Source organism: Macrotis lagotis, chromosome 7 (genome assembly GCF_037893015.1).
Source record: "Macrotis lagotis isolate mMagLag1 chromosome 7, bilby.v1.9.chrom.fasta, whole genome shotgun sequence".
Lineage (NCBI taxonomy): Eukaryota > Metazoa > Chordata > Mammalia > Peramelemorphia > Peramelidae > Macrotis > Macrotis lagotis.
In genome coordinates this window covers 158036681-158064304 of record NC_133664.1, presented here as the reverse complement: position 1 = coordinate 158064304, position 27624 = coordinate 158036681, and the positions used below count along the sequence as shown (strand labels likewise).

At 34.9% G+C, this 27624-nt stretch overlaps 1 protein-coding gene across 1 annotated transcript in view; it reads left to right on the top strand.

The window, feature by feature from the left end:
- MAGI2 (membrane associated guanylate kinase, WW and PDZ domain containing 2) overlaps positions 1–27624 on the top strand; it is a 1847576-nt gene that overhangs the window by 1704406 nt on the left and 115546 nt on the right. The window contains exons 18-20 of the mRNA XM_074194021.1: positions 1824–1998; positions 10006–10246; positions 11247–11390. Coding sequence (XP_074050122.1) covers positions 1824–1998; positions 10006–10246; positions 11247–11390 — 560 coding nt within the window. The remainder of the gene's footprint in view (positions 1–1823; positions 1999–10005; positions 10247–11246; positions 11391–27624) is intronic.

Below are 27624 nucleotides of genomic sequence, written 5' to 3'. Positions count from 1 at the left end.
TGGGACCCATTGAACATCAATGAAAGAACTGCAGTTCTGAAAAATGGCTTGGTTATAGTATATAGTACTTGAGCTCTTGAGAATTCTTCTTATTTCAGATCTGGCTAGATCGATTTTGAAAAAACTCTGGTAGATCAAAGGAGACCAGGCAGCTCTTTCCCACATAGGAATAGTTTATGTGTCTTTGATTCATAATTTCCACTTAGTCTTTGAAAATTCATTGTGAAACAATAGCTCCATCCTGAGGCCTGGGAGAGAGTCACCATTTTTACAACTTAGGACAGTTTCTCCAGATAACAGTCTGGAGTATGAATTCAAACATCCCCCTGCCCAGGGGGCTAGCTACTCCCAGCTTAATGAGAATGAAATTGCATCTCAGTAGCAGTGTCTTATACAGAAGTTGATGTAATTACTTAGCTCATTGTCATCTGTTTTATTTAGATCTCCCTCTGCTGTCGATCTAACTCCCTCTGAGTATAGTCTAACACTCTCACAGCAGTCACTGAATCACTAAATAGTCACCTGGTTTTGTAAATTAACCCAGAAGAAGAATCAGAAAAGAAAGTATAATATATGTCATTTTCAAAGGATATAGCAATAGATATTCTCTATTTATCTATCTACTTATTCACCAAGAACTGAATGGAAAATGTCTGAACATCCCTTAATGAAAATATGATATTATCTACAAATATAATTAACTTTTATGCAAATATTGGAGAGGATTTTTTTTTATTATCTGAATCTGAGAGAGATTTAGTGTTTAGTTCAGTCACCCAGCTATCACAGAGGTAGAATTTGAACCCAGGTCTTCATACTTCAAGCTCAGCTTTCTGTCCATTATATCACATTGCCTTTCCAATATTTAATGGAAATTCATTATTTTGAGCAAGATACTGAAAATATGAACCAAGTTGATATGTTTTCATTGTGAAATATGACAATTTCTCCCCTTGTCCCAATATACAAAAGTAATTGCAGTTGAAACCTTAACAAAATATGAAAAATATTAAGGTTACCAAGAATTTGGGGTTTGTTTTTTGTTTTTTGGCAAGCCAATGGGGTTAAATGACTTGTCCAAGTTCACACAGCTAGGTAATTATTGAGTGTCTGAGACTGGATTTGAACTCAGTTGCTCCTGACTCCTGGACCACTGCTCTATCAACTGTGCCACCTAGCTGCCCCCTTGCCAAGTATTTTTTAAAGAAATGACTCAGGATCTTTATGTTTAACAGATTGTTTTTTTTCTATCTATAGAACTGTGGCATCCCAGAGTTGAGTTATGATCATTGAATACAACTAACAACAATATCATTGTGAAGGGAATCTGGGAAGTAATTGATTGTAATAGGGCTAGTTTCTAGCATCCTCAACTAAAGTTTAAAAGGGGAAATATGATTTAACACTTCTACCCCAAAACTCTCACACTTGTGGCTAAGAGATCTTGCCTCCAAGTCATCCAAACTGAACTAAAATTTGAAACTCCATCAAATCTTTTTTTATAAAACTGTCAGTGACCTTAGTTTGTCTTTTTTTTAAAAAAAAAAATCTTAAAAAAAACCTTTTTTCCTTTCGTCCAGATTGAATGATCTTTTAATGATACTCATGTTATTGAGAGAAATTGTTGAAAAAGAGTTTCTAATTCAGGGCGAGACTGATTCTCACAGTTTTAGAAATATGACTGGGAAACCAAAATAACCAAAACTAGGAGGTGAAAAATTCCCAAGCTGACCCATAGTAGAAAATGGTCATTATTAACTCCCTCAGTCTTGTTTTCAAATGCTTGAGTGACTGGGTTTTCATCTTTGGTTTTCATTCTGCAGAGTTAAACAGCCCAGCTTCTGCCCCAAGCTCGGAGAAACAGAGCCCCATGGCCCAGCAGCACAGCCCCACAGCTCAGCAGAGTCCTCTGGCCCAGCCAAGTCCTGTGGCACCTAACAGTCCTGTCACTCAGCCACCTCCTCCCCAACCCCTCCAGCTGCAAGGACATGAAAACAGGTAAGCATCTCTGATGTTCTTCCTTTCCAGGTAGCGGGGGAAAGGAAGATGAGACCAATTTGGCTCAATTAGGGATTTACGAGTTACAAAGTTTGTGTTATTTCCAGTATCTTCAAATGAAAGCTTTTGTTATCCTAAGCAGCATTTTTATCTTACTGCTCTTATTATTTTTAAAAGCACTTGACTTTCAATGTTCCAGGCTTCTCATTTGTAAGGATGAAAATACTGATATCTGTACATGCTTCATAGAAATCTTGTGATGGAAAAACTTATTTTAAAATTTTTCTCCAACATTCCTTTATAAGACACAAGCCCTCAGTCTAACCTTCACTGGAGAATTTCTGCAATTAAGAAGCAACTTGGTCTAGGGTAGATATTTTCAAATTTTTTTATGTCATGGATCCCTTTGAGATTCTGGTAAAGTCTATGGACTACTCAGAATACTGCTTTAAAATGTTTAAATAAAATATATATAATGATAAAGGAAACCAATTATATTGAAATAAAAATGATCAAAAAAAATTTAAGCCACTTCATGCACCCCAGATTATGAACCCCTAGTCAAAGGTAGTGTTTTCTAAGCAGAATGCTCAGAATCTCTGAGTTGCTCTATTTTCTCACTTTTAACTTAACTCTAAAATGAAAGGAAGAAGGGATGTTGTTCCCCTCACATAATCATTAATGTACCTCAATTTATCAACTACAGAGAATGACCCAGTCATGACTTACAGATATACAAAATATATCCAACTGAATTTCTCTATCTATAAATAAGTGACTGAAATTAACTACTCTGGTCCAGAATCACTGGTTAGTACTTAATTGGGGTCTGCCCAATCAATTGAACAGAGAAATCCCTAGTGCTAAAACATAATTTTTTTCCTATTCATTCACTTAACCTAATGTGCAAAATAAGCAAGCATTTAATAAGCCAGGTATGATGTTAGGTGATGGACTTTAAAAGACAGAAATGAAACAGATCTTGCCTTCATGGAATCTGCATTCTAACTGGAGAAACTGCATATACAGATATAATTAGTTATATACACATATTTGTAAAGAGACCATAAAATAATATTCAAGGTAAAAGTACTAGTAGCTTTTGAAATTAGGCAGAGCTTCATATAGAAGGTGGCATTTGAGTGAACCTCAAAGGAAACTAGGAATTCTAATAGGTGGGTGTGAGGAGAAAGAGCATCACAGGCACATGGGGATAACCCATGCAAAGACCTGGAGATGGGAGATGAGATTTCAAGTTAAGTCAGACACAGGGCATATGAAGAATAGCAAGAAAGTCAACCAGGACATTTATTTATTTCTTTACAAATAAAAGGAAGTATCTTCCTTGAGTCTAAAGAAGGTTAAAAGAGATCATTATCAGCAGTTAAGAGCATAAATCTGGGTACAAAGAGGCATTGGATTAATGAAAATGTTGGCAGTTTTATGCAGTAGATTGAGGGATTTAAATTAGATGGTCAGCTTTGTTTGATCCTAGAAAAAGTTGCCAGGGTAAGGCGGGAACTCATCTCTCTTGGAGCTTCTAGAAAAAAATGACAGTTTCTCATCCCATTCACAAATTGTGTAAATAGTGCTAATTAGGTTTATGATATCTATTACTTAGAAGGAAGACAGGAGGAGATTTTGTATGCTAACTTGAGCTCTAAGGAAAGCATGATAGATAAAACTGTGGGTTTTAGAACATTATTATATATCCTCCATATAATTGGAAGTGGTGATAGGATTTGAGAATAATGTGGATTTAAAAACACATTTAAATTTTTTCTTTCTTTAGCTAAAGGTAAGAAATAATAGGCTGTGGGAGCATATAAAATCCTCAATGATCTTTTCCATAATTATAATATTTTCAGACTGCCTGCCTTCTTTCACTGTCTCTCATAATGGGGAAGTCGAAGTGGGAATATCTTTTTGATGATCAGTATTCACTTATACTGTTGCAAAACAAATATTGTTCCCATACCCCAGGTGTTATTTCCAGGTGTTTTGCTCTACTCTAATTCTTCCAATTGACTTCATAGAAAGTAAAGGCTATCATTCTCAGCTATTTACATGATATGGTGGGAGGAGTGGGGAAGAGAATTAAAAGTCTGGATAGAAAAGTCACTGAAGACTGTGGAACAAGTGGCAAAGATAAGAATTTTATTTATTTATATTTTACTATGTGAAGAGTTAGACAGATGTGTTAAATACTGGGTTGGATGCTGGGAATACAAATAAATTTTTTTAAAAACTTTGCCTATCATCAAAAAGGGAAAACAATTTATAAAGAATATGAATAATCTATTTTCCATTCAGTCTCTAAAGGGATTTTCTTAATATAGGAGTCTCATATCACCTTTCTCCATCCCCCACTAAATAAATCTAGTGACTTCCAATAATGTCCAGGAACAAATACAAAATGTTCTTGTTAGGCACTCAAAGTCCTTCGTAACTGAGTCCCCTCATATCTTTCTAATCTTCTTTTACCTACCTCACATGTACTCTTCTGTCTAGTGGCTATTCCATAAACAAGGCTCTGGATATTTTCTCCTGCTGTCCTCCCATGTCTTGGTTTCTTCAGGAAGCCTTCCCCAACCTCTCTTAATTCCAGTGTTTCCCTCTTTTAATTATTTCCTATTTATCCTGTATCGCCTATTTCATATCCATTTGTTTGCATGTTTTCTCTCCCATTTAATTGAGAAAAGGAACTATCTTTTGCCTCTTTTTGTGTTCTTTTCACATTGCCTAATAGTAGGTTCTTAATAAATGTTTATTGAATTATTGAAATATCAGATACACGAAGATGCATGCAGAGTAGATGGAAAGCAATCTTAAAAGGGGAAGTTCTGAATGGTTGAGGTGGTAAGGAAAAGGAGGAGAAGGCAGGGTAGAATCAAGAAAGTCAAGAATAAATCTAGATGCCTCTGAAATAAACTTCACCTGACTTAACTTTGGCAGCCTGTAATTTCAACATTCTTCTTTCATCCTAGTATTCAGTTTAAAATTAGTAGAAGAGGCCCCACCAGTCACTGAGCCAGCTTCTCCTTTTGGCTCTGCTAGGGTCATTTAAGCCCTTCAAAATCACACTCCTCTGACACAGAGAGTTCACACCTCCTTCCTGAGAAGGTGTCTCATACTGAATTAGCCTCTATTCAAGAAGATTGGTGGTTGTGGTCACTGGCCCCACCTACTATAATCTCACAATAATAATCTGTTCAACTTTTTTTGCTGGTTTTAAAACTAAACATTTCCTACACCCTAGGATTAATAATAACAGCCCCACTTTTATCTTTATTGATATAGGCATGTATTTATATATGTATATATAAATATATATGCATTCACACACAGCTTAAACCTTAATAGTTTAAAGCTTCATTAAGACTTTTGGAATACCCTGTACATTTTTATGTTAATATGAACATGTGTGTACTACATAAGGCTTAAAATTTGAAACTTAATAGCTTAAAATAGCACTAAGGCTTTTGAAATATCCTATATACATCTGTGTGTGTATATGTGTCTATATATATGCAAGTGTGTGGTGAGATGTGTATGTATGTCTACATATATGTAGACACACATCTGTACACATGTGGAGGTGTGGTGATAAATACATAAATATCCCTAAATAGACAAAGCAATAGACAGACAGACAGATGGATGGATGAAACAGATGGATGGGTCTTGTTACATCTCTGCCTCTATTTCTTAGTTATTTCAGTCCCAAATCTCTCAAAATGCTATAGAATATTGACATTGCTATGTTTTTAACTGAAAATCAGCAGTAGTGTTGCTTAAGTGGCATCCAGAATCCTTGCTGATATCCAGACAGTCCACTTCCAAACATGTGAAAAGGGGACCCCTTCCTACTACTGGCTCTCACCCAGCAGCAACAATGGTATTTTCTTAAGCCTACAAGAAAAAAAATTTTTGCCTTCTGGGTCTTTCTGAAGAATCTTACAAATCAGGTTAGATTCTGTATCAACAAACATGCATGTTCACATGGTCTGCTACCCTTTGGGGGAATTAAGCCAAGTGTTCCATTAGAATGGAATGCAGTAAAATGGTATTACTCAACTACCCACAAGGACATTAACTATTTTGTACGTTGGCATCTTCCCAAGTATTTCCTTCTTCCCACACTATCTAGTTAGTGTATATTCAAAAAATGAAAAATAATCTTAATGTCATAATAAGCCACACTTTATCTTGAAAGATAAATCTGCAGGAAAAAATCAAATTGTTATATAACACACATCAGAGTCAAAAAGAATTCATTCTGAAACCTAATTTTCCAATGTTTTGTATTACATCCCCCCCCTCTCCACTAACATAGACAATTGATAGCTTACTTTGTTTCCATTGGTTTGTACCCAAAAGGCATTGTGTGATACAGTAAATAGGGCACTGAATTTGGAGTAAGGAAGACCTGGTTTTTTAATGCTGCCTCAGACAGTAACTATGTGACTGACCCTGGGCAAGTCAAAACCTCTTGTGCTTCACTTTCATCATCTGAAAAAAAATGACCTCTAACATCTCTTCTAACTCTGAATCTGTGATCCTGTAAGAAATGATAAAAAGGGGCTGGAGATTAATTTTCTAAATAAGCAATATATTCAATTAGTTTTATATAACCTAGCTTGCCTTTCCTCTCTAGGCTTCATTTTCCTTACCTGTAAAAAATAAGAGACTTCAGTTAACTGATCTCTATTGTCCCATCCAACTGCAAATTAACAATTCTAATATCTCAAATTTTAAGATTCTTTCATAAAGATGAATGTCATTATAAGCACATACATATTGAACTATGGAAATATAAAACAACATTTTTAGCACTTACAGCAGAAAGGGAGGATTACAAAAATTCCAAATGGCATTGTTATGTATGCTGGATCTTATATCATCTGTTTGTGAGACAGTAGATTTATTAGTTAATATCACACAGAAAATCAATCAATAAGTATTTTATTAAGTACTAATGCCTGAGAATTTTTGTAAAATAAAATTGAAATAGTATTTTTAAAGTATTTTGCAAATCATATAACCATATAAAAGGTCATCCTTTAAACCATTCTTATTTCAACCTGTTATCTTAACAATCTCCCAACTAATTGAAGACAAAATTTTCCTTTACAAAGTCTTTCTAGGCCGGAAAAAAATGCCCTTTTCTAATGAAGTTTTTTTTTTGTATCTACTTATCTTTGTACATGTTATGTCCCCCAAATAGCTAGCCAGGAAGACCAGAGTTCAGATCCTGTCTTAGACGTAACTTGTCATGTGACCTAGGACAAGTCACATAACCTTAGTCTAAGTTTCCTCATCTATAAAACAGAGATACAGAGTTGTTGTGAAGATATTATGAGGTAAGCCACATAAAATCCTCCACAAATATTAATGTACATTATAAATTCTAGCTATGGTCATTATTTAATAACCTCCTTCAGGCCATTAGATTCCTGTCAGTATTCTCAGAATACAGCACAGCATCTTGTACATAGTTTAAAAATGTTTATTAATCCAAATGGAAACTTTTAAAAATCAATCTTTATTGCTATATGTAGGGATTCATTTAGTTGGGCAGAGAGGATGATAGCAATTTTACAAAAATAAAATATAAACAATGGAATTACAGTGTTCTACTGTAACTTAAAATCATATAGCCTATCACGGTCAAGGAGACTTTTCAGAGAGAAATTTGACACACCAACAAATGACAGCTAGTTTAATTCCAAGTGAAAAATACATGCATTTGCATAACTAAGCATCTTACTCAAGATTATTTAAATAATTTTCCTCTCTTTGTGCAGGCTCCCAGTAGGTGCCTGGACAGCTTGCTGGGGCTCAAAGCAGAGTTTAAATTATGCAACTTACAAAAGGCATTTCTTGCCTCTGTTGGGGTTAAATACCAAAGTGGGATCTGTTGAGTAAAGCTAATTTTAAAAAATTGTGCATTACAAATACCTTTCCTAGGGACTCAGAAAGAGCCATCAACATCTGTTGAGGGCAATTCAATGTGTTCCCACCAAATATTGATTTTTTAGTAAATTAACATAGATTAGTCTCAGTGAGTTAATAAAACTGCAAAGGAAAAAGTCCTTATATGTTTTCCTCTTTTGTAAGAAATCTCAACTTTTTCTTAGAACTTAATATTTTCTTCTTCCATGTTTCAATATCAATATTAGAAATTTAGCTTTTGTGAGTTATTAAATTCTCATTATACAAAATGCTATCTTTCTTCCCTTACTTGGCATCCTGTGACAGCTCTCTGTATTTAAATCTCTGGGTGACTTATTGTGCATTGTTGCCATGGCAATAAGCAATGAGCTAGATAGCTAAGCACACTAAATATTCATGGTCACAATATGAGTGAATGCTCTCCTTTTCAGTAGTCCTATAAAGGTTGGTACCAAGTATTTTCCCTTTGGGGGAAATTAAAGACTCCTAATCTATGACATCTTGACTTCACAAACCAAAGCAACAGGGAACTTTTTGAGTCCTTTGTATCCTTGTTTGGGGATGAGTTTTTCTTTGTTTTGGCATGTATTGAGGTGATGACTAGGATATAGAAACATCCACAGAATGAGAGGCTCCCAATTTCTAAGAAGGGAGAAAATCAGGGAATTAGTACCCTTGTCCCTTCTTTTTTTGTATACTCCTAATAATATCATATTTGATATGTATTCTGAGTACAGTCACACCCTGTTTAGTTCTTTTGATTAATTGTTCAAAAACACATTAGTGCATGGAATAGTTGTAAATATGAAAATAATGTTAAAGAACATAAACTCTTTGAGAGCATGGACCATTACTTTATACCCCCAGCACCTATTATCATGCTTTACAGCTAGTACACAAGAAAAAATTTTTTTAAATTATATTAAGGGGGAACTGAGAATATAGAGGGGAAAATAGGGATAAAGATAGAACCTATGAGTCCATTGGTACAGGTTGCTCTTGCATATGGAAATAACAATTCAATCTGGCTTCTACTCTGCAAATTGATCTTAGAGAATTGTCTGAAATGGTGATGTCAAATGTAAATAGTTCTACATAAGAATAAGCAAGGTTCCTTACAGGCTGCATATGATCTTAATTTTAAAATATCCTAATATTATTCTGCTTTTATTTATTGTGTAAAGTATTTCCAATTACATTTTAATCTAGTTCAGAGTCATGTCCTTATGGATGACACCTTCACTCTAGAGGTTAAGTGATTGACCCATGGTCACAGACATTTTGCGATAAGGGAAGGACTTGAACATATTGATCCTCTTTGAAAAAAAATGAACTACAATCAGATATCAAAAACCTAGCTTATGGGGATATGATTATATTTAATAGCTATTTTTAAGTAATGTGTAGGGGTGGCTAGGTGGTGTAGTCAATAAAGCACCAGCTCTGGAGTCAGGAGTACCTGGGTTCAAATCCAGTCTCAGATACTTAATAATTATCTAGCTGTGTGGCCTTGGGCAAGCCACTTAACCCCGTTTGCCTTGCAAAAACAATGTGCAGATTCCTAGGAAAATGTCACATGAGATATTCAATGATATATGAGATTTTAAAAATCTTTTTTAAACAATTGGGCATAGTAATATCCCTGACCTTTTTACACAAATTAATTAAAAATTGCAGTCATTATGTCATTATGAACAGAGAGTAATCTATTAGCTTTGTTTAGGTGGAGCTATCATTTTGACTTCAAATACTTAAACTTTTAGGTGAAAATATATATATGTTGTTTGCTAAATAGAAAATATTCTGTTCATTTTAATTTCTTTGGAATAGGGAACTTATAGATGATAAAACTCTGTTCCAGTGCAAGTTGATACCTACTCTAAAACTTAAGAATTTAATGACTTACCTAGAGTACTATTTTACTTTTTCTATAATTGTGAAAAAGGTAGAGGAATTTCATATTCTTCTTTTATGATTAATTTTGAAGATGTTGACTTTCTCTCCCTTTCAAGACCTAAGATGCCCAAATAATCATTATCCTGGTGTGTTTAGTTATAGATCAGAAGTAAAAGCAAGGCAAGATGTGAAACCAGACATCCGACAGCCTCCATTTACAGACTACAGGCAGCCAGCCACAGACTACAGACAGCCCCCATTGGACTACAGGCACCCCCCAGGAGTGGATTATCAGCAACCACCACCCTTGGACTATAGGCAGCCACCTTTGTTGGACTACAGGCAACATTCTCCAGATACGAGGCAATATCCTCTTTCTGATTACAGGCAACCCCAGGTAATTTGCATGTAATAGCCATTTGATAAATACTCATTGAAATAATTTAAGAAAATATTAACTATGGTTTTCTACTGACTAGGACAATACTCTAGAGGTGTCCTATTATCCTTTAATGTGTGACAGTGCAGGGGTTGAAACAGAAGAGAAATGGGTCGAACTAATCCCTGCTAGTGCTGTGCCAGCTAATTCTTAGATATTATAATACCTTAACCCAGTTAAAATGCATTTAACTGAGCTGTTAAGGCAGATGCTGAAAATTTTAGGCAAAGAAGGAATGTAGGAATCCAAAATCTAATCATTCCTAATGTACCCAATTTTTATATTTTGTAGATATGGTGATGGAATAGGGCAGGGGAAAAAAATCTTTAGTTGCTTCTTCATCAGGAACTAAAACAAAGAAAGTATATCTGTATTTAGATCAGATCTTTATCACCTTTGTGGAAGATTACCTTTATCTCCAAAATAAAATTTCTAAGAAAAAATCAATAAAATGAAGCTAAATAATAGAACTTGACTATTGCATGGAAGATCAATTATGTTTTGTGTGCTTCTGTTTTATATTACACAATTCATGGAAAGAGAAAGCAAAAGCAAAGCCCCATTAATTCTCACTTTACTAATAGGCAAAACCTATTATTTTTAAACACATACACACAGCCTGACGTGAACAGTGATATTCAACAGCTACTGAATTAGAGAAATTAAGTCATAGGATCATAACTATATGTAATGATAACATATTTACCAGTAAATTGAATCATACCCAAATTAAGGCTTCTAAACTACAGCTTTTTGAAGGACCCAAACTAATATATTTAAATGAGCCCAGAGTGTTTGAAGTTTTGATTTGCCTTTTTTTTTCCAGTGGCCAGCTTAGATGGCATCTCCTTGACCCCATTGCCACCTAAAGCAAATTAATTTAATTGTAGCAGCAAAATAAGGTCACTGAAACTCTCTGAGAGCCAAAGATTGCCTATTCTATTTTCTGCCCCAACAGGATTTTGATTATTTTACTGTGGATATGGAGAAAGGAGCCAAAGGGTTTGGATTTAGTATCCGTGGAGGAAGAGAATACAAAATGGATCTGTATGTGTTGAGGTTGGCAGAAGATGGACCAGCAATAAGAAATGGAAGAATGAGAGTAAGTAAGAACTCTTTTCTCAGAATTGAAGATTTTATTCTAAAACCAGGAGTCATTGTTCTACCACATAGAATAGGGTTGGGTTACCTTAACAAGGAAAAAGTTCCAGTACTCAACAGTCTTTAGGACTACTTTTGAATTCTCTTTATCATCAGGTTTTTCTTAGTTTTAACATTGAATGAACCAATTCAATTTAAAACTTTATTATAATTTTACTTTGAATTAAACATTTTCATCCTAAATCCATTTTCTTTGTTATATAGATTTTAAAAAACTGAATTTATCTGATGAAATAATTTGGTCCTTTAAGGTATTCTTAAATTCCAGTTCTTCTAGTTTTAGGAATTACGTTTTATGTAGGAATTACATTTTATTGACAGTAGCTAAAAACCTTTCATTTCTTTTCATATACTTTCTCTGTGAAACTTATTCATTTGTTTGTCTTTAAAAGAGAACTAACCTAAAAGGACAGAAACAAAACATTTTAGAACAATTTAAAGGGGGAAGGAGGAACATAATTACTTTTTTGTGGTTGAGTAATTCAGTTGCCATTTAAGATTTTATCTTTTGACTTTTTTTAGCTGACATTAATCAAAAGGTTCTTTAATTCCTTGAAAATAATAACTTCTCACATTTCTATAGCACTTTAAGTATTATAGCATGCTTTTCTTAAAACAACCCTATAAAATAATGTACATAATAATTCAAAATGAGAATAATTCTCATTTTGCTTGGGGGATAACAGAAAAAGCCTATTCAGTGTTGCAGAGATCACACTGGTTTCTAAATGAGAAGTGTTCTTTCTACTATATCCCACTGCCTTTCTCCATTGGTAATAAATTGATGACAAAATCTCTTAAGTATTGACAAACTACTTTACCTCACCTTGGACTCCAGTTGCTGGATTAGATTGCTCTGAAATTCCTTATATCTTGGACAATCTATATTTCTGTATTTTATACAGTTCTTCAGGTTTTCTGTTTAAAAGGGATACCTCTAAATACATGAAAATAATTTTAAATATTTATACATACATGTATATTCAATTAACTTTGTCAGGAATGTCACAAAATGTCTTCACCCAACATGACCAAGATCAATCTGAAATGATCTTTTCTTGATGAAGCCATCCTAGTTTTTTGAATGAATACCTAGAAAGGAAAGCAGTAATCACAGTTTCCTTTTTTAGGGGTTTATAAAATACTCTTTTCAGCAGAACAATATGGACCAGAATCTTGCCAAGAAACAGTCAATCTCACAGAATCAATCATCCCTCTTTTTTAAAATTTCACAAACTTTTTCTCTCTGCAACTGTATGGCAGCTCTTCTTTTCCTGATATCTATCTAAAACCACTTGCTGTGGTTCCTTGGTAATGTCTGCACATTACCTCAGTTTTCTGGGTGTTGTTCATCTGGACCTGATGACTTGAACTCCCCAAGGAAGCTTCAACTCTGTTAACATTATTAACTATTTTTGTTCTGACAATTCTAGTCCAAAGTCCATTTTCCAAGGAAGAAAAAACAGAAACTAAATAAGATTAGAATAGTTCTTCATACTCCACCATTGTCATCCATTATCATTATCCTATAAACACTAAGAAACGATTCTGTCTCATCTTTGCTCCTCTTTTACCCAAAACGTATGTGATTACATATATACATGTATATACATACATATACATATACACATACACATACATATACATAATGTGTGCATGCATGCATATATAAATAAATGTGTATATATAGTGGTATATGCACATCTATATACATAGCTATATAGATATACATGAATATATAGATGTGTAGACATACAGAAAATACATGAAAACAAATTTGAAAACCATGTAGAAACTATACATAAACATATAAAATATATGTATAGATATGTGCATATATAGATATATACATATATAGAAAATACATGAGCAATATATATAGAAAATAAAGATGAAAATCAATATCTAGATATAGATACAAATATATGAACATATAGGTGTATGCACATATGAGACTGTAACTTAATAGCTGAAGAGCTGACTCTGAACATATAAAAATATATATCAACACATAAAATATGTATATATTTGGTATATACATATATAGATGAAAATCAATATGAAACATATGGAAAATATAGAGATAAACACACACACACACACACACCCCTTCCAAATCTGCAAAACAGGGAAGATAGACTAGTGATGATCCCTAAGGCCTCTTTTAAAACTAGTTTACATTTCATAATTTTAAACCTGGTTCTAACTATACAACAAGATTAATCTGTTGCCCTTTTCTCGGTTTTCTGTAACTAGAGAGAGGAGTGTGTCCTCCCTCCATATGGCACCATGATAGAACTATATACACTTCTCTGCCACAAACAAATCAGTGTTCTGTCTGGCTCTAATCACATAATTTCTCCAATTTTTCATGTATGATCAGAGGGCCCCTCTCACATCTTTTATTTATTTATCTTTTATTGTCCAAAAGGTGCTACTGCCAATTCTTATAGTAGACCAAGAATGAATGAATGAAAGAATAAATAAATTAATACATAAAATAAAGGTAGCTTTATTCATTGTGCAAATAGTAGCAAGAATCAACCATGAAAGCAATGTAGTCCTACAGAAAGACTACTTACTCTCAGGACCTGGTTTCAAATTCTGCTTCTGATAATTAATACTTATATGTTTTTTAACTAGTCACTTAATATTTCTGGACCTTATTTTTAAAATGAGAAGATTAAACAACATGGTCCCTAAAGGCTCCTCTAACTCTCAAAAGAACATGACAAGATCTCTGAATTCTGAGCTGGAGGGAAATTTGGATACAATTTTCCAGCAGACCTTTAGCTTCAGTTTTTGATGAATTTTATTTTGAATGTTCTGCAATGTTTGCTGGTGCTAATTTAAATAGGAATCTTGACTGATAAAGGATTGTAAAACTTAGGATGGGTAAACATGAACCACTAATGACTTTAAAAAGCTATTCCTTCTTTGTACTACCTGCCCAAAAGAAATTCATCCACAACAACTCAACCATTTGAAGGCTTACCTAGCATTCTCCTAATAGAAAACTGAGAGGTCAATAAAAGAGTTGTTACTATTTCTTTTTTACAGTTCAGGAAGCTAAATTTCAGAGAAGTGAAGTGATTTCCCCAGTCCCAAAGCTATGAAGTAAAAGCATTTAAAGTCAGGTCCAATGGCTATAAACCCAAGGATCATTCTTAGTGACTGGAAAACAGTAATTGTTTAATAAATATTTATTGAATTGAATTCATCAATACCATATTATAGGCACCCAGGATGATTCCACATTCATATACTAATTAATTAATATATAATTAATAATTCATCCACAAGCCATTAAGTGACTGTACTTTATAATAGAATTATAAACAGTATCCTGATTTTAAAATGTGCTAATTGTTTATCCCTACAATAAACAGTTAAGCTCCATTTGGTTTGTAGAAATGATAGATAACTTAAACATGGGATGCATGTACATAGATTCAACTGTCACCATGAATATGTACTTAGTTTAGAATGAGTTATTCCCATAACCACAACCACCAAAGAGAAAAAAGTAAAGGTTTCTTAGAGAGTTAGACTTTGATGGGGGGGGGGGGTGCAAAACATGAGAACTTGCTTATTCTTGTTAATCTTCATACTAAAATTAAAATATATCACCACTAGCTGATCTCACACAGGTAAGGTACAATCCTTCTTGGTGTGAATCTGAACTGATGCTTCCCTTTTCCCTCCTACTGACCTTCTCACTGGCATTCTCAATTTGACCATTTTATTCTTTCTGATTTTGCCTCAGAAGTCTGATTCTTACCTTAAGTGTTCCTGACTCCACTTCCTACTCTCTATGTCTCCTTCTTCTGGTAACCTAACATCCAGTGTAATAAGCTCCTGCCACCACTGATCAACCCTTTTGAAGCATTCTTGACTCTGGTACCTTAGAGAATGAACTGCATTATAGTGGTTTAGGAGAAAGGCTCAAGTCAATTTCCATCACATAGCGACTGCAATTCTCCTTAGGCAAGTACTACAAGAACCCAATGGGAAAAAATGGCAAATTTTCTCATCCACAGACTCACTACTAGGTCCTTTGCTTGATTCTCTAAAAGAATATCAAATTAATTTACTATATGTTTAACAAATGCTTGAAGGACACGCAATTCTTAGTGATTCTTAGTGTAAAACGATAAGATTAAATTAGTCCCATTGTCAGACTATTGATTCCGGTGCCTTATTTAAACTCCTGGAGGAAATGAACTCGTATATATCTTTGTATGTTCCCAGTATCTTGCATATTCCCTTAAACACAGTAAGTAATTCATGTATATTGGTTAAATGAATGCATGAATATAGTAAGTGATTTGGTCAAGGTTATTCAACTTTTGAGGGAAAGAAAAAAAATTGCAATTCAGACTGATGTCCTGAATGGATTTTAATCCTCAACATCCTTTACCTTCCTGGGTGCTTAGCTGGGTTTTGTTTACTATTCCTGAGTATAAATATATCTGAAATAGTGACACACACACATACACAAATCATAAAAGGTAACATTGAAAATAGCATATATTCTCATAGTAATAATAGAGAGAATCCGTTTATTGACCTTTTGAATTGTGTGCCAGTATTTAAGAGGGAAAAAATTATTCAGAAAAATCTGCCCTTGGATGTAAAATAAATGCTTATTTCTCACTTAATGAAAAATCACTCATTTTGAGCACCTAAATCTAGGTATAATACAGATAACAGCAAACATTCATTTGTAGGAGGTCAAATCTAAAAAAATCTAAAACTCTAAAAGAAATAAGCACAAGGTCCCCTGCATCACAGACACTAAAAGGAGGGAACAATAAAACCAATTATTAAATTCAAGAGATCATTTGGAGACCAGAAAATGTCATTCCTGCATTGTTTATAAAAAAGGATAAAGGTTACTTTAGATACCTCAATGGCCTCCCAGGACCCCTCCAGCTCAAAATCTTTTATCCTATGATCCTATAAAAAGATGAAAAGCAGCACTGTCTAATCACTTTAACCATTTAAAAACTCTCTTCACCAAAAACAAATTTGGATTTTTGAAAATCATAGAACAAAGAACTTAAAACATAAGTAGAACCTTTGAGGCAAAATATATGGATAAATGAAAATCATTAGATGATATAATTGTGCTTGAGTTATTTCAATCATGTCCAACTTTCCATGATGCCATTGGGGGTTTTCTTGACAAGATACTTGATTGATTTGCCATTTCCTTCACCCTCTCATTTAACAGATGAGAATTAAGTGACTTGCCTTAGGATCACACAGCTAGTAATTGTCTGAAGTCAGATTTGAACCCAGGAAGATAACTCCAGGCTTGACGCTCTATCCACTGCATCACATATCTGCCCTACTTTAGATTGGGCAAGAAGCAGTACCAGAAGGGAGGTAGAATTAGAGGAACTACTTTAGGAAATTTCATAGAAGAAAAAAGAGAATTTGTATTTAATAAAATCACTTAGCATAAGTAGCATGAATGAGTTAAAGTAAGTTGAGTTCAACCTAATTCAGCAGTATAGTGATTAAAGTTCTGAACTTAAGAGTCAATGTCCAAATTCAAATTCCGTTTCAGGCATTTATACTTTAGAAGAGTTCAGATGAAGAACATCAGTTCACACAGAAATAATTTTTAAAATGTATTTTCAATATGCAGCCTCCTTGTCTGAAGTAGACAACACTCGTGTTGGAGGGAACAGAGGATGGCTAATACATGCTTTGGTAGTAGATTAAGACCTTCTCAGGGTTTAACATTTATTATTGAGTTCTAGGCAGAGTCAGTATGATATCTATCTGTAGGAACAGCAAAATGAAGGTCTTTTCTAAATTGTCTAATATGGAATTAAATACCAGGGTCAGAGAACTTAACCTTAATTTTGCCAATACAGCAAAAGTCTGAAAACAGGAGGAGGTATGATATGAAATCTCTGGGATTATTAGCCTTAGCATACTTGTCTGCTGGGGCCATGGGGGGCGGGGTTAGGGCCATACTGGTCATACTTTTTCAATGATTGACATTTGTTAGCTTTTTAACTGTGAACAAATCACCTAGCTTCCCAGGGTCTCATCAGTGAAATAAAGGGATTAGACTCAATAGCCTCCCAGCTCAAAATCTTTGATCCTATGATCTTATAAGAAGATGAAAGGTAGCACTGTGACCATCTAAAATACTCTACACTACAAATTCCTATTTTTGAAAATCATAGGAATATCTAAAACCATACATAGGACTTTTGAGGTAAAATACACGGGTAAAGGAAAATTCATAATCATTGTGATTCAAACTGAAAAGATTCATAATTTCAGTAGATTAAGAAGAATATTACTGTTAAAGAAATTATTTTAAATATGGTTATTATTAGAAAATATAGATGCAGTTATTATCATTGAAATGAAGAGAATCAAATGACAAAATTTGCCTTATCATGATATCTGGCATCACTATCCATCCTAACAATTAGCCATTTCAAGGATGTACTGTCACCACTCAAGTATTGTAAAATCATATAATCTTAGAATTGGAAGTAACCACAGAAGTCATCTCAACCAATAAATATTTTAACAGGATTCTCCTTCTAACATCTATTTGCAATTTCCAGTTTCCTCTGGTTATGGGAAGGAATCCCACTATCTCCAATTTTGGACTATTCTAATTGTTGGAAAGTTTTTTTGTTTTTTTTTTTTTCTTAGAGCAAGTTTAACTCTACCTCTCTGATTTCTATTCATTCATTCTTTCCAGAACTTTCCTCTGGGGAAGCAGAATCTATTCAGATGCTTAGAGATATAATTACCACGTTCTCCCTTCCAAATCTGTGCTTCTTCAAGCTAAACATCTCTAATTCTTCTAAGTTTTCCTGATCTGGCATGGTATCAGATCTTCTCATCATATTATAGACTTTTACCTGCCTATCAATTTCCCTTTTAAAATGTGGTACCCATGTCTAAAAGTAATGTTTCAGATATCATTTGACCAGGGTAGAATAGAGGGATTATAACTTCCTTCCTCTTAAATGATATGGTTCTGCTAATGCAAGTTCAAGATAATGTTTTTGACCACCACATTACAGTGTTTGTCACAGTACTGTCACAACTCACTAAAATCCCCATGTCTTTTTTCACATGAACTGTTGCTAAATCATATCTTACCCATTTTGAAGATAGGCAATGCATTTTTTAAGTCTTAAATTGTACAATATACATTTATCCCTATTGAATTTTATCTTACTAATGATATGGTCCCTTTGAAATTTTTCCCATCTCACTATTCATCCAATTTCCTCTCCTCTTCTGTGAATCTCCCTTACCCACTTCTTTCCAGTTCCTTCCTGTCTTTATTCCCTCTGTCTCTTCCTGAGTGCCTGAGTGTCCATTACAAGGTTATGATTCATAACCTTAACTAGACCTTTCTCACAGAGACTCCATCCATTGATCACTCATCTAGTTCCCTATCATAATGCTTTTATCCTCTTTCCTCAAATCCCCATCACAAATCCTGAGATTACATCCATTCCCATTATTTCAGCAGTCATCTCTACATGTATATGTTCAAAATCTTTATCTGTGGCTCTGAATTTTCTTTCATATTATAGAATTATAGTTTTGGTCTGCTTAAAGCCTTTTTGTGACTTTCCACCTCCCACTGTCTAAAGTCCAGTGTCTTCATCCTGATATTCAAAGTTCAAAACAATCTAAGTTATGTGCTATGGTATAGCCAAAGTATTCTATTCAGTAAGTCCTATAATAATTGTCTTTCCCTACCACTTCCTCTTGAGATCCTATCAACCTCTCAAGGTCCAAATCAGATACTACCTCTGTAAAGTCTTTCCTGATACTCCTCGCCCCCAACTCCCAGGGAACAATTTCTTCCTTTTTGGAAACCAGAATATTCTATTTGTACCCTGGATGTATGTATACATACCATCAACTTTTGCACTTCATTTATTTGTGCATTTATCTTCTCCCAACTTTAGAATGAGAATCATTTTTTTTTCTTATTTTTCCTTCTCCAATACATGGAATATAGTAGATATTTAATAAATATTTTTGCTTATGAATTCATTAATGCTATAAATGCCACAGGAGTGATATCTACTTACTAGGGGAAATTATAATCGTAGGATTTTTTTAAGAGCTGAAAGAGATCTTAAAGGTAATATCATCCAATGCTTTTGCTTGCTACTTAAAGATATTTTAAGGAAGAAGAAAAGAACATTCCTGTGATCACATAGCAGTGAAGGACAGAGCTAGGATCTGAATCCAGATACTTCAAATACCAGCATTCTTTCTACTCCATGGAAGACAGGAAAAGATTTTTGTAATAACTTGTAAATAAATATATAGTTAAAAACTCTAAGGAGCATAATTTAATTAAGAATTGAAAGTACATAGGAAAAATAGCTAGAATTCTTTATGCAAATAATAATGAAATATACTAAATGATTTATTGATGAAATCCAGTGAAGTAGAGACAATAAAAAATACAAGAGACATTCAAAAGGAAGAATAAGTGAAAATGTTTAAATGAATTTTTAAAGTATGAGTCAAAAAAGAAATCCAAGAGACCTGAAGATTATTCTTAAGTAGCTTATATTGTCATGCAATGTATTATCTTATGTAAATAGAAACAATATAGTTATTAATTTATTTTTTATTTATTTGGAAAGCACTTTTCACTTCCCCTGTACTCTCTTATATCACCTTGTTAGACAAAGGGGCAAATGAATGAATGAGTCAATAAATGAACAGATGAATGAATGAAGCATTAATCACTTACTATAAAACTAAGTACCATTCTACTTGTTAAGAATACAAATAGAAAAGTAAGATAGTCCCTGATCTAAAATAAATGTGAAAGGTTTCAAGCATAAGAATTAAAAAATGTGATCATCCTTAATGTAATAAAGCAAAACAAAATGGTAATACTTCATCTTTCCATCCATTAAATAATTTAATTTTCTGAAACAGAACCATTTTATGGTACCAGGTACTTGATGACAAAAACTTTGTTTACTGGGACTGTAGTAGATATGGCTATCACACCTGTGGAAACAGTTGCCAGGATGCATCTGAGGGTATTGGGTTGAGAGCATCACTCTTCCTCTGGCTCTTGAATTCGAGATTCTAAGCTATCTTCAAAAGATGGGGGGGTCCAGGTGGTGGAGGGGGGGTTTATTTTGCTGGCATATGCTACCTCCTGACTCTTCCTTGGGTTCCTTATGTCTTCAGTAAAACTTGTTTGTCTGTAATTGAAAGTGCAAATAAAAAACTGTATAGCAGAACTCTACCAAAGAACTTGCCTCATTTAAAAGAAAAAGATAGGCAAAATCCTTCAATAGTCACTACATTTGGATTTTTCAACTTTCCTTCTGTATAAGAGGAAATACTCCAGAAATCCAGTCTGAGAAAAGCCATCTAGTTTCTAACTTTCTCTCTGTATTTGAAAAGTTCAGCGAACGTGTTATCACATTTAAGAAACATTTTTAGAAGTCTTAACCACCTGAAATTCATCTGCTTATGAGACCTTGTGATATAACATGTTAACAACTACTATATGACAAGGTTGGGGGTTTTTTTTTGGAATTTTTTTTTCAAGGCAATGGGGTTAAGTGGCTTGCCCAAAGCCACATGGCTAGGTAATTATTAAGTGTCTGAAACCGGATTTGAACCCAGGTACTCCTGACTCCAAGGCCGGTGCTCTATTCACTGCGCCACCTAGCTGCCCTGACAAGTTTTAATAAAGAGGATGTAGATGTCTTGAGACCCCATCAAGGAAATGCCTAGTTTGTCAATAGCTGATGTCATTTTTGATGGGACTATGACAGTATGTCAAGACCAATAAGTAATATAGGAGAGGAGCCCTTACCCTTCACAGGACTTATTAAGCACATCAAAGGTACCTAATGAATCATGGTTAAATTTAATGGTTGTTCAACTATTATGCAACATGTTTCAGAATATCATCTGCCTTTACATTTGTTCATAATTTCACTTGGGTACCAAAATATAAAGTCATATATGATTCCCATCTATAGGATATAGTGAGAACAATCTTTAGAATCCTTTGTTGTTAACTCATCTTAAGTGCCATCTTCTGTCTAAAACCATTCTAGAACAATCCCTTCCACAAGTGTTCTCTGCCCAGTTGCAATGATTATAAACACACATATATAAATCCATGCATGTACATATGTGTGTATGTGGGTTATACATATACATATACCACATTGTCTAACCTAGTAAAAAGTAAGCTACTTAAGGGTAAGGACTTTCATTTTTGTCGATAAATAACTTCAGAACTGTGTAGACACTTAATAAATGCTTTGGTCTGATTGATCGAAGAAACCAAGGAGCACCAATAATTGATGAACTTCTTAGAAAAAAAGTTAAATATAAATCTTAGGAGTGACTTCCACCCCCTATCTGAATGCACCATTAGTAGTATTTCTCTGTAGCTTTTGAGGATTGATCCCCTTTTCATCACATTCATTTTCCTGCTACTGATATTTTCATTGTTCAACTATCTTAAAGCAGAACCATTTCCTTCCTTACTCTGTCAGCTCTCGAAGACTATCTTAAAGACTATCTCCCAAGTAATAAGGATAAAGCATGTTAGAATAAAATGAACACTGACTCTGAAATCGTATGTCTGCTCTTACTACTGATTAGATAGTCAATCAAGGGTATTGATTAAGTATGAGGTCATGCTGCAACTTCCCTGTACCTCAGTTTCCTTTTTATAAAATAAAGGACTGTACGAGATAGCCCCAAGGTCCCTTCTTGTTTGAGCTCCATGACCCTAATAGTATTTTTTTTCCCTCTTAGCATCTTTCTCTACCAATCCCTCTCATCCTCCCACAATTGTCTCCCTCCTCCCTTCTCCTGATTGCCTGTAGCTCTTTTTAAATACACAAAACCTAGGACACAGAGGCGCAGAGAGCATTTTTTTTCTTTTTCTTCATCCACGTATATTGATGCCAAATGGCAGTGGAATTAGGCAGCTGTGACTTCAAAGCAGAAAATAGCTTGACTGTTGGGCTTTTGGACCCTGCCAGATAAGTGGTTCGGGCCAGCAGCTGAGGTCCCATTGGGAATACTCCCTGTCCAGACTGCCTAAATACCTTTAAAGCAAAAAATGGCTGGATTAGCCTTCCTCTGCAGTTGGGTTATTTGGATTTTTTTGAGGAAAATAACCATGCTAACAAAGTGTGTGTGTCCTGCAAGACTCCCTGGATAGCACACCCTCAGAAGCGTGACATGGAGGTCCCATGAATAACTGAGAGTACGTGGCAGATTGCTACCCAGTGTAGCACTGAGCTGTGTGTTCTGCCAGCCCTACGTGGTCCCTAAGGCTGCCTTCAGAGCGACTGTGTGCTGCTGTGCCATGGCTTCACAGTCCTGGGGACTCCCTCCTTTCGAGGGCTTTTAATAATTACAGATTGCACAGCTTCGGGAAGACTGTAGTGTGTTTTAACATCAAGAAACTGCCTTTCATCTTGGCTTTGTGACAGATCAAGCCTTGTTTTTCCCATAACGTAAACCCCATATCAGCGAACGTGGGTGACAAGGTAAAAAATGAAAAAGAAGAGGGTAGAGGGGGAAAGCCAAACTGGAAAAGAATGAAGGAATTCAAAAGCACAGGGCGTGAAAAACACGACAGATTCAAAGGTTTCAATGCATGGTGTGTGGGAGCCAATTCAGAAAGTACACTGGAGAATAGCTTGAGCTGGTGCTGTGGTTGGGAGAGAGGAGCTGAGCAGGAATAAGAGATCTGCGTGAGGAACGACAAGGAGGTCAAACAGATCAATGAACTGAGGAGGTTCTGTCCGGGGAACTGCTCAAATTAAAAGCCTCTGAAAGCGGAGATCTGACAGGTACTTAGAAGGACTACAAAGGAACCTAACTACAGACCAAACAATTGCAGAAGCTAAGAAAAGACATGGCTCGATGTGTTCAACAGGTGAGAAATTTCAAGGACTCTATGGGCAAGTGTATTCAACCCAATGTCTCATGGTTTTTATGAACCCAGGCTCCCTAAGTCTTAGGATGCTCATTTTATATATAAACTGTAGCTTTTACATTTCATTAAAGCTAGTTCATTCAGTCACTCCACTCCAAGCCCTCTCTGAGTCATCACTCATTTTGTAAAGGTGGGGTTTGTTTGGTCCTGCCCCGTCTCTATTATGAAGGGGGGGGGGAAAGGAAAAATCTACTTCCAAGTATCAAATCTATTACCTGTTTCTTTTCAAAGTTCACTCTGTGAGCATGTATTCAATAAGCTACTTTTAGGAATTATTCAGCGTTTTCATTAATTAAAGAATAGAACTGTGGGAATAAGAACTATATCATGGCTCTATGTAGTCAATTCTCAATTATGAAGGTTACTTAGTCCTTTTAGAGCAGATTATTAAGGAGTTTTGCTTGTATTACTTCATCAAATGTGGATGCTCTTCAAAGATTAACTTCTCTATGAAGTTTTAGAGAAACCTAGAAAGACTTACACAAACTGATGCTGAGGGAAGTGAGCAGAAACAATAGAACAATTCATATGTTGACAACTTTATAAAGAACAAACAACTTTAATAGATTTAAGAACTCTAATCAAGGTAATGAGCAGCCAAGATTTCATATAAGCAAAAATAAACCCTGCTACTCACATTATACCCAAGAAGTGGAGGATTCAGAATGGAAACTGAGAAATGTATTTTTAAAATGAACTATATGGAGATCAGTTTTGCTTGACTATACATACATATTATGAGAAGATTGGATTTTTCTCCACAACCACCACCACTCCAGTGGGGAAATGGGAGTGTAAAGGAGAGAAGAGTGATTTTTAATTTTTTAAAAATTAACTTTTTTATATACAAACTCATCTTTTAAATATCAATATATTTCTAGTGTAACTATATAGTTGCTAATCATTAAACACTCATTCTCTAAGGAATTAAAACTTGAGGTTAACCAGAAGGTAATGGAAGGATTTATTGAGGGAATATATAGTGTCCAATATATGTGCACTGAAGACATGTGCTCAAAGAAAGGCATTACTTTAAAATATCCTGAAAAGAGGAAGAAGGTTAGTTAGTCCTTCAGCAAAATTGAAAGATGACATAAGAACAATCCAAATGTTGCCCTAGTAACCAGAGTGTAAAAAAAGCCTATTTAAGGGCTTACTTTCTGACATCCATGTCAGAAGAGAATCTACTAATTCTCTAAGGAACTTATTCCACTTATGAATAAATCTGACTGTTAGAAAGTTTTTCCAGATATTAAACCTAAACTTGCTTCTTCATTATTTCTACCCATTACTCCTGGCTCTGCTTTCTGAGCCCCCCAAAAAATATCCAATCCATCCTACATACGATAGCATTTCAGGCACCATTCATTGATAGTTCCATACTTAAAACCTTTAACAATTTTGTGGAACTTTTTGAAGTTTGTGCTTCACTGTCAGAGTCTTTGTGATCTCAAGATCATTTTCAAGTCATGGTGACTTCCCAGAATAGTACTTTAGCAAATGGTCATTATCCTTCATCTTTTTTAATTAATTAATTATTCATTTGTGAATATAGTTTTTGATTGACTCATCACTAGAAAGAAGAAGAAGAATCAGATTCAATAGACAGGCAGTTAAATTGCTATATTGGAATCCTGTAAATAATCAGAAGACCAAGGGAAGGCCTCTGGGACATCGGGATTTATAAAAAGACATGGACAAAGAATAGGTATCTGCATTTGTGGAGTGGATGACTACAACAGCTAAGTCATAAATATTTCTTCATAAGCATTCACATCTCTGAACTGTGTATGACATTTAGTTTTTAAATGTTCATAATGATGAATAATAACCAGGGTCATATATCATGTATTCATAGATGATCAAACACAAAAACTAGTCATTTGGGAAGAAGGAGCAAATGGTCATAGCCCTTAATAGCAGGAATACATTTCTAAGATAGTTCTATACCTGTACTCCCCAGTTAGGTGGTACAAGAGTCCAGGGCAAGAAGGATGTGAATTCAAATCCTGCCTCAGATACTTACTAGTCATGTAATCCTGGTTAAGTCCCTCAACCTCTGTTTATCTTTATAAAATGGGAATAATGATAGCACTTAGTTGTTTTGAAAATCAGATGACATAAGTATTTTGTGAAATACTTTGCTATATAAATGTCAGTTACTATTACCACATAAAAGGGGTATTACATGCCAGGGATATAAAAATGAAGCGAATGTGTTCATTGATCTGAGTACAGAGATGGAACATGTCTAGAAAGAAATGCAATAGTAATTCTAAGACCCTCCTCTTCCCATAGTGGAGGCCCTTCTCCCTTGTCACCTTCTACTGAAAGGTTGTAGCTTTTTCCCTTTCCTCTTCCAATATGGAAAGCAACAAGAAGCATCTGGGAGTAATTTCCATAATCCGACTCTCCTGCAATTTGGCCTACTGCTCTAAAGAAATAGAGAAACCTAGAGGACAAGGGAAAGACTTTGGGTGTACCTTTGTAAAGCTCAATACTCAGTGAGAAGTGAACGGCAGGCAAACCATCTGACACTGGAGGGGGTAAGAGATAAATAGAGCATCACGAATTCAAGTGGAAAAGAAGCAGGGACTGGAGCATCCAGGAAATACATGTTCACAGCTACCTAAGGAGACCCCTTGCATGGAGACAGACTGGGGTGGTCACACCTAACTGTGAAACAATAAAAGATATGTCTGGTTTTATCACTGCCTGCTACAACCCAGCATAAACTCTACTATTTAAGAACTAGTACCATCACCTCAGAAATCAAGCCACACAGCTGGGAGCAATGAAGCAACATAGAGGACAGCTGTAGTGAGAAAGCTCCAAGACTCCTGCCAAGGATGTGGGAATAGCAGCAGTGGTCCAGTACTAATGGAAGGGAGGCCAGGGAAAAAAACTAACATGGGGAATAGGAGAAAAACAAAAGAGCAATATAGGAGGGAGTCAGAGAGAAGGATATGATGATTAAGAAGTAATGTTATATTAAAGGGGAATAAGGCAAACCATGAGTCTTTATCTTTGCTGGTATTTCAACCAGAGTAGAAATGCAAGTTGCTCGGGACTATAATGGTCCCAAATGATGGAATATGTTGGACTATTCCAAAGGAAAGTCTCTTTGAAAAAAGAAAGCAGAATTTTGTTTTGTGATTTATAGTAATCCTGGTGTTTTATGTGGATTTACTTTATATCTGACTACTTTGCTAAAATTCCTCATTTTTGTCAACTGACTTTTTAGTTGAGTCTTTGGGGTTTTCCAACCATATTCTCATATTACTGCAAAAAGAGTTTCATTCCCTATTCCAATTCTTTCTATTTCTTTTTTTATGTTGCTATTACTAAAAGAATTGATAAATAAAACTATGTATAGAATTATTTTACATATATATACATATTTGTCTAATGGTACCTATCTAAAGTAGTGGGGAGGAGAGAGAAAAAAGGGGGGGGAAAGCTCATCTTAGTTGTATCTGACTCTTTATGACCCCATCTGAGGTTTTTATGACAAAGATAATAAACAGTTTAGCCATTTCCTTCTCCAGCTTATTTTAAGATAAGGAAACTAAGGCAAATGGAATTAAGTGACTTGATCAGGGTCACATAACTAGTTAACATCTGAGAACAAATTTCAACTCAGTTCTTCTTGACTCCAGAAACTGGCACTCTACCCACTGTACTACCTAAAAGCTATCCAGTAAAGGAATGGAGCAGCTCTGGGGTGCAGTGAATAGAGCAATGGAGGATGAGAGTTCAAATCAAGCCTTAGACATTTGACTTACTAGCTATACAACCTTAGGTAAGTCACTTAACTTTGATTACCTCATATCCAGGACCATCTCCAGTTGTCTTGATTCATATCAGGTTAATGGACCCAGATGACTCTGGAGGAGACTTAGCACAACCCCCCTTCAATCAAATACAGTTCACAAGCTTATCATGGCATCACCTCCCTCATGTTGTGGTCTTTTTTAAAAATAAAGGACAAATATTATTATTATTATTATCATTAGACAAATGTAATTGCTGGCCAATGTCTGTGATCTTTAAAAGGAACAGGAGAGCTACTGAAGGATTAAAGAAAGGGAAATGTGATACCAGTTTTCCAAAAGAGGAAGAGAATGAAACTACAATCTGCAGGTTAGTCTTGAGCTTG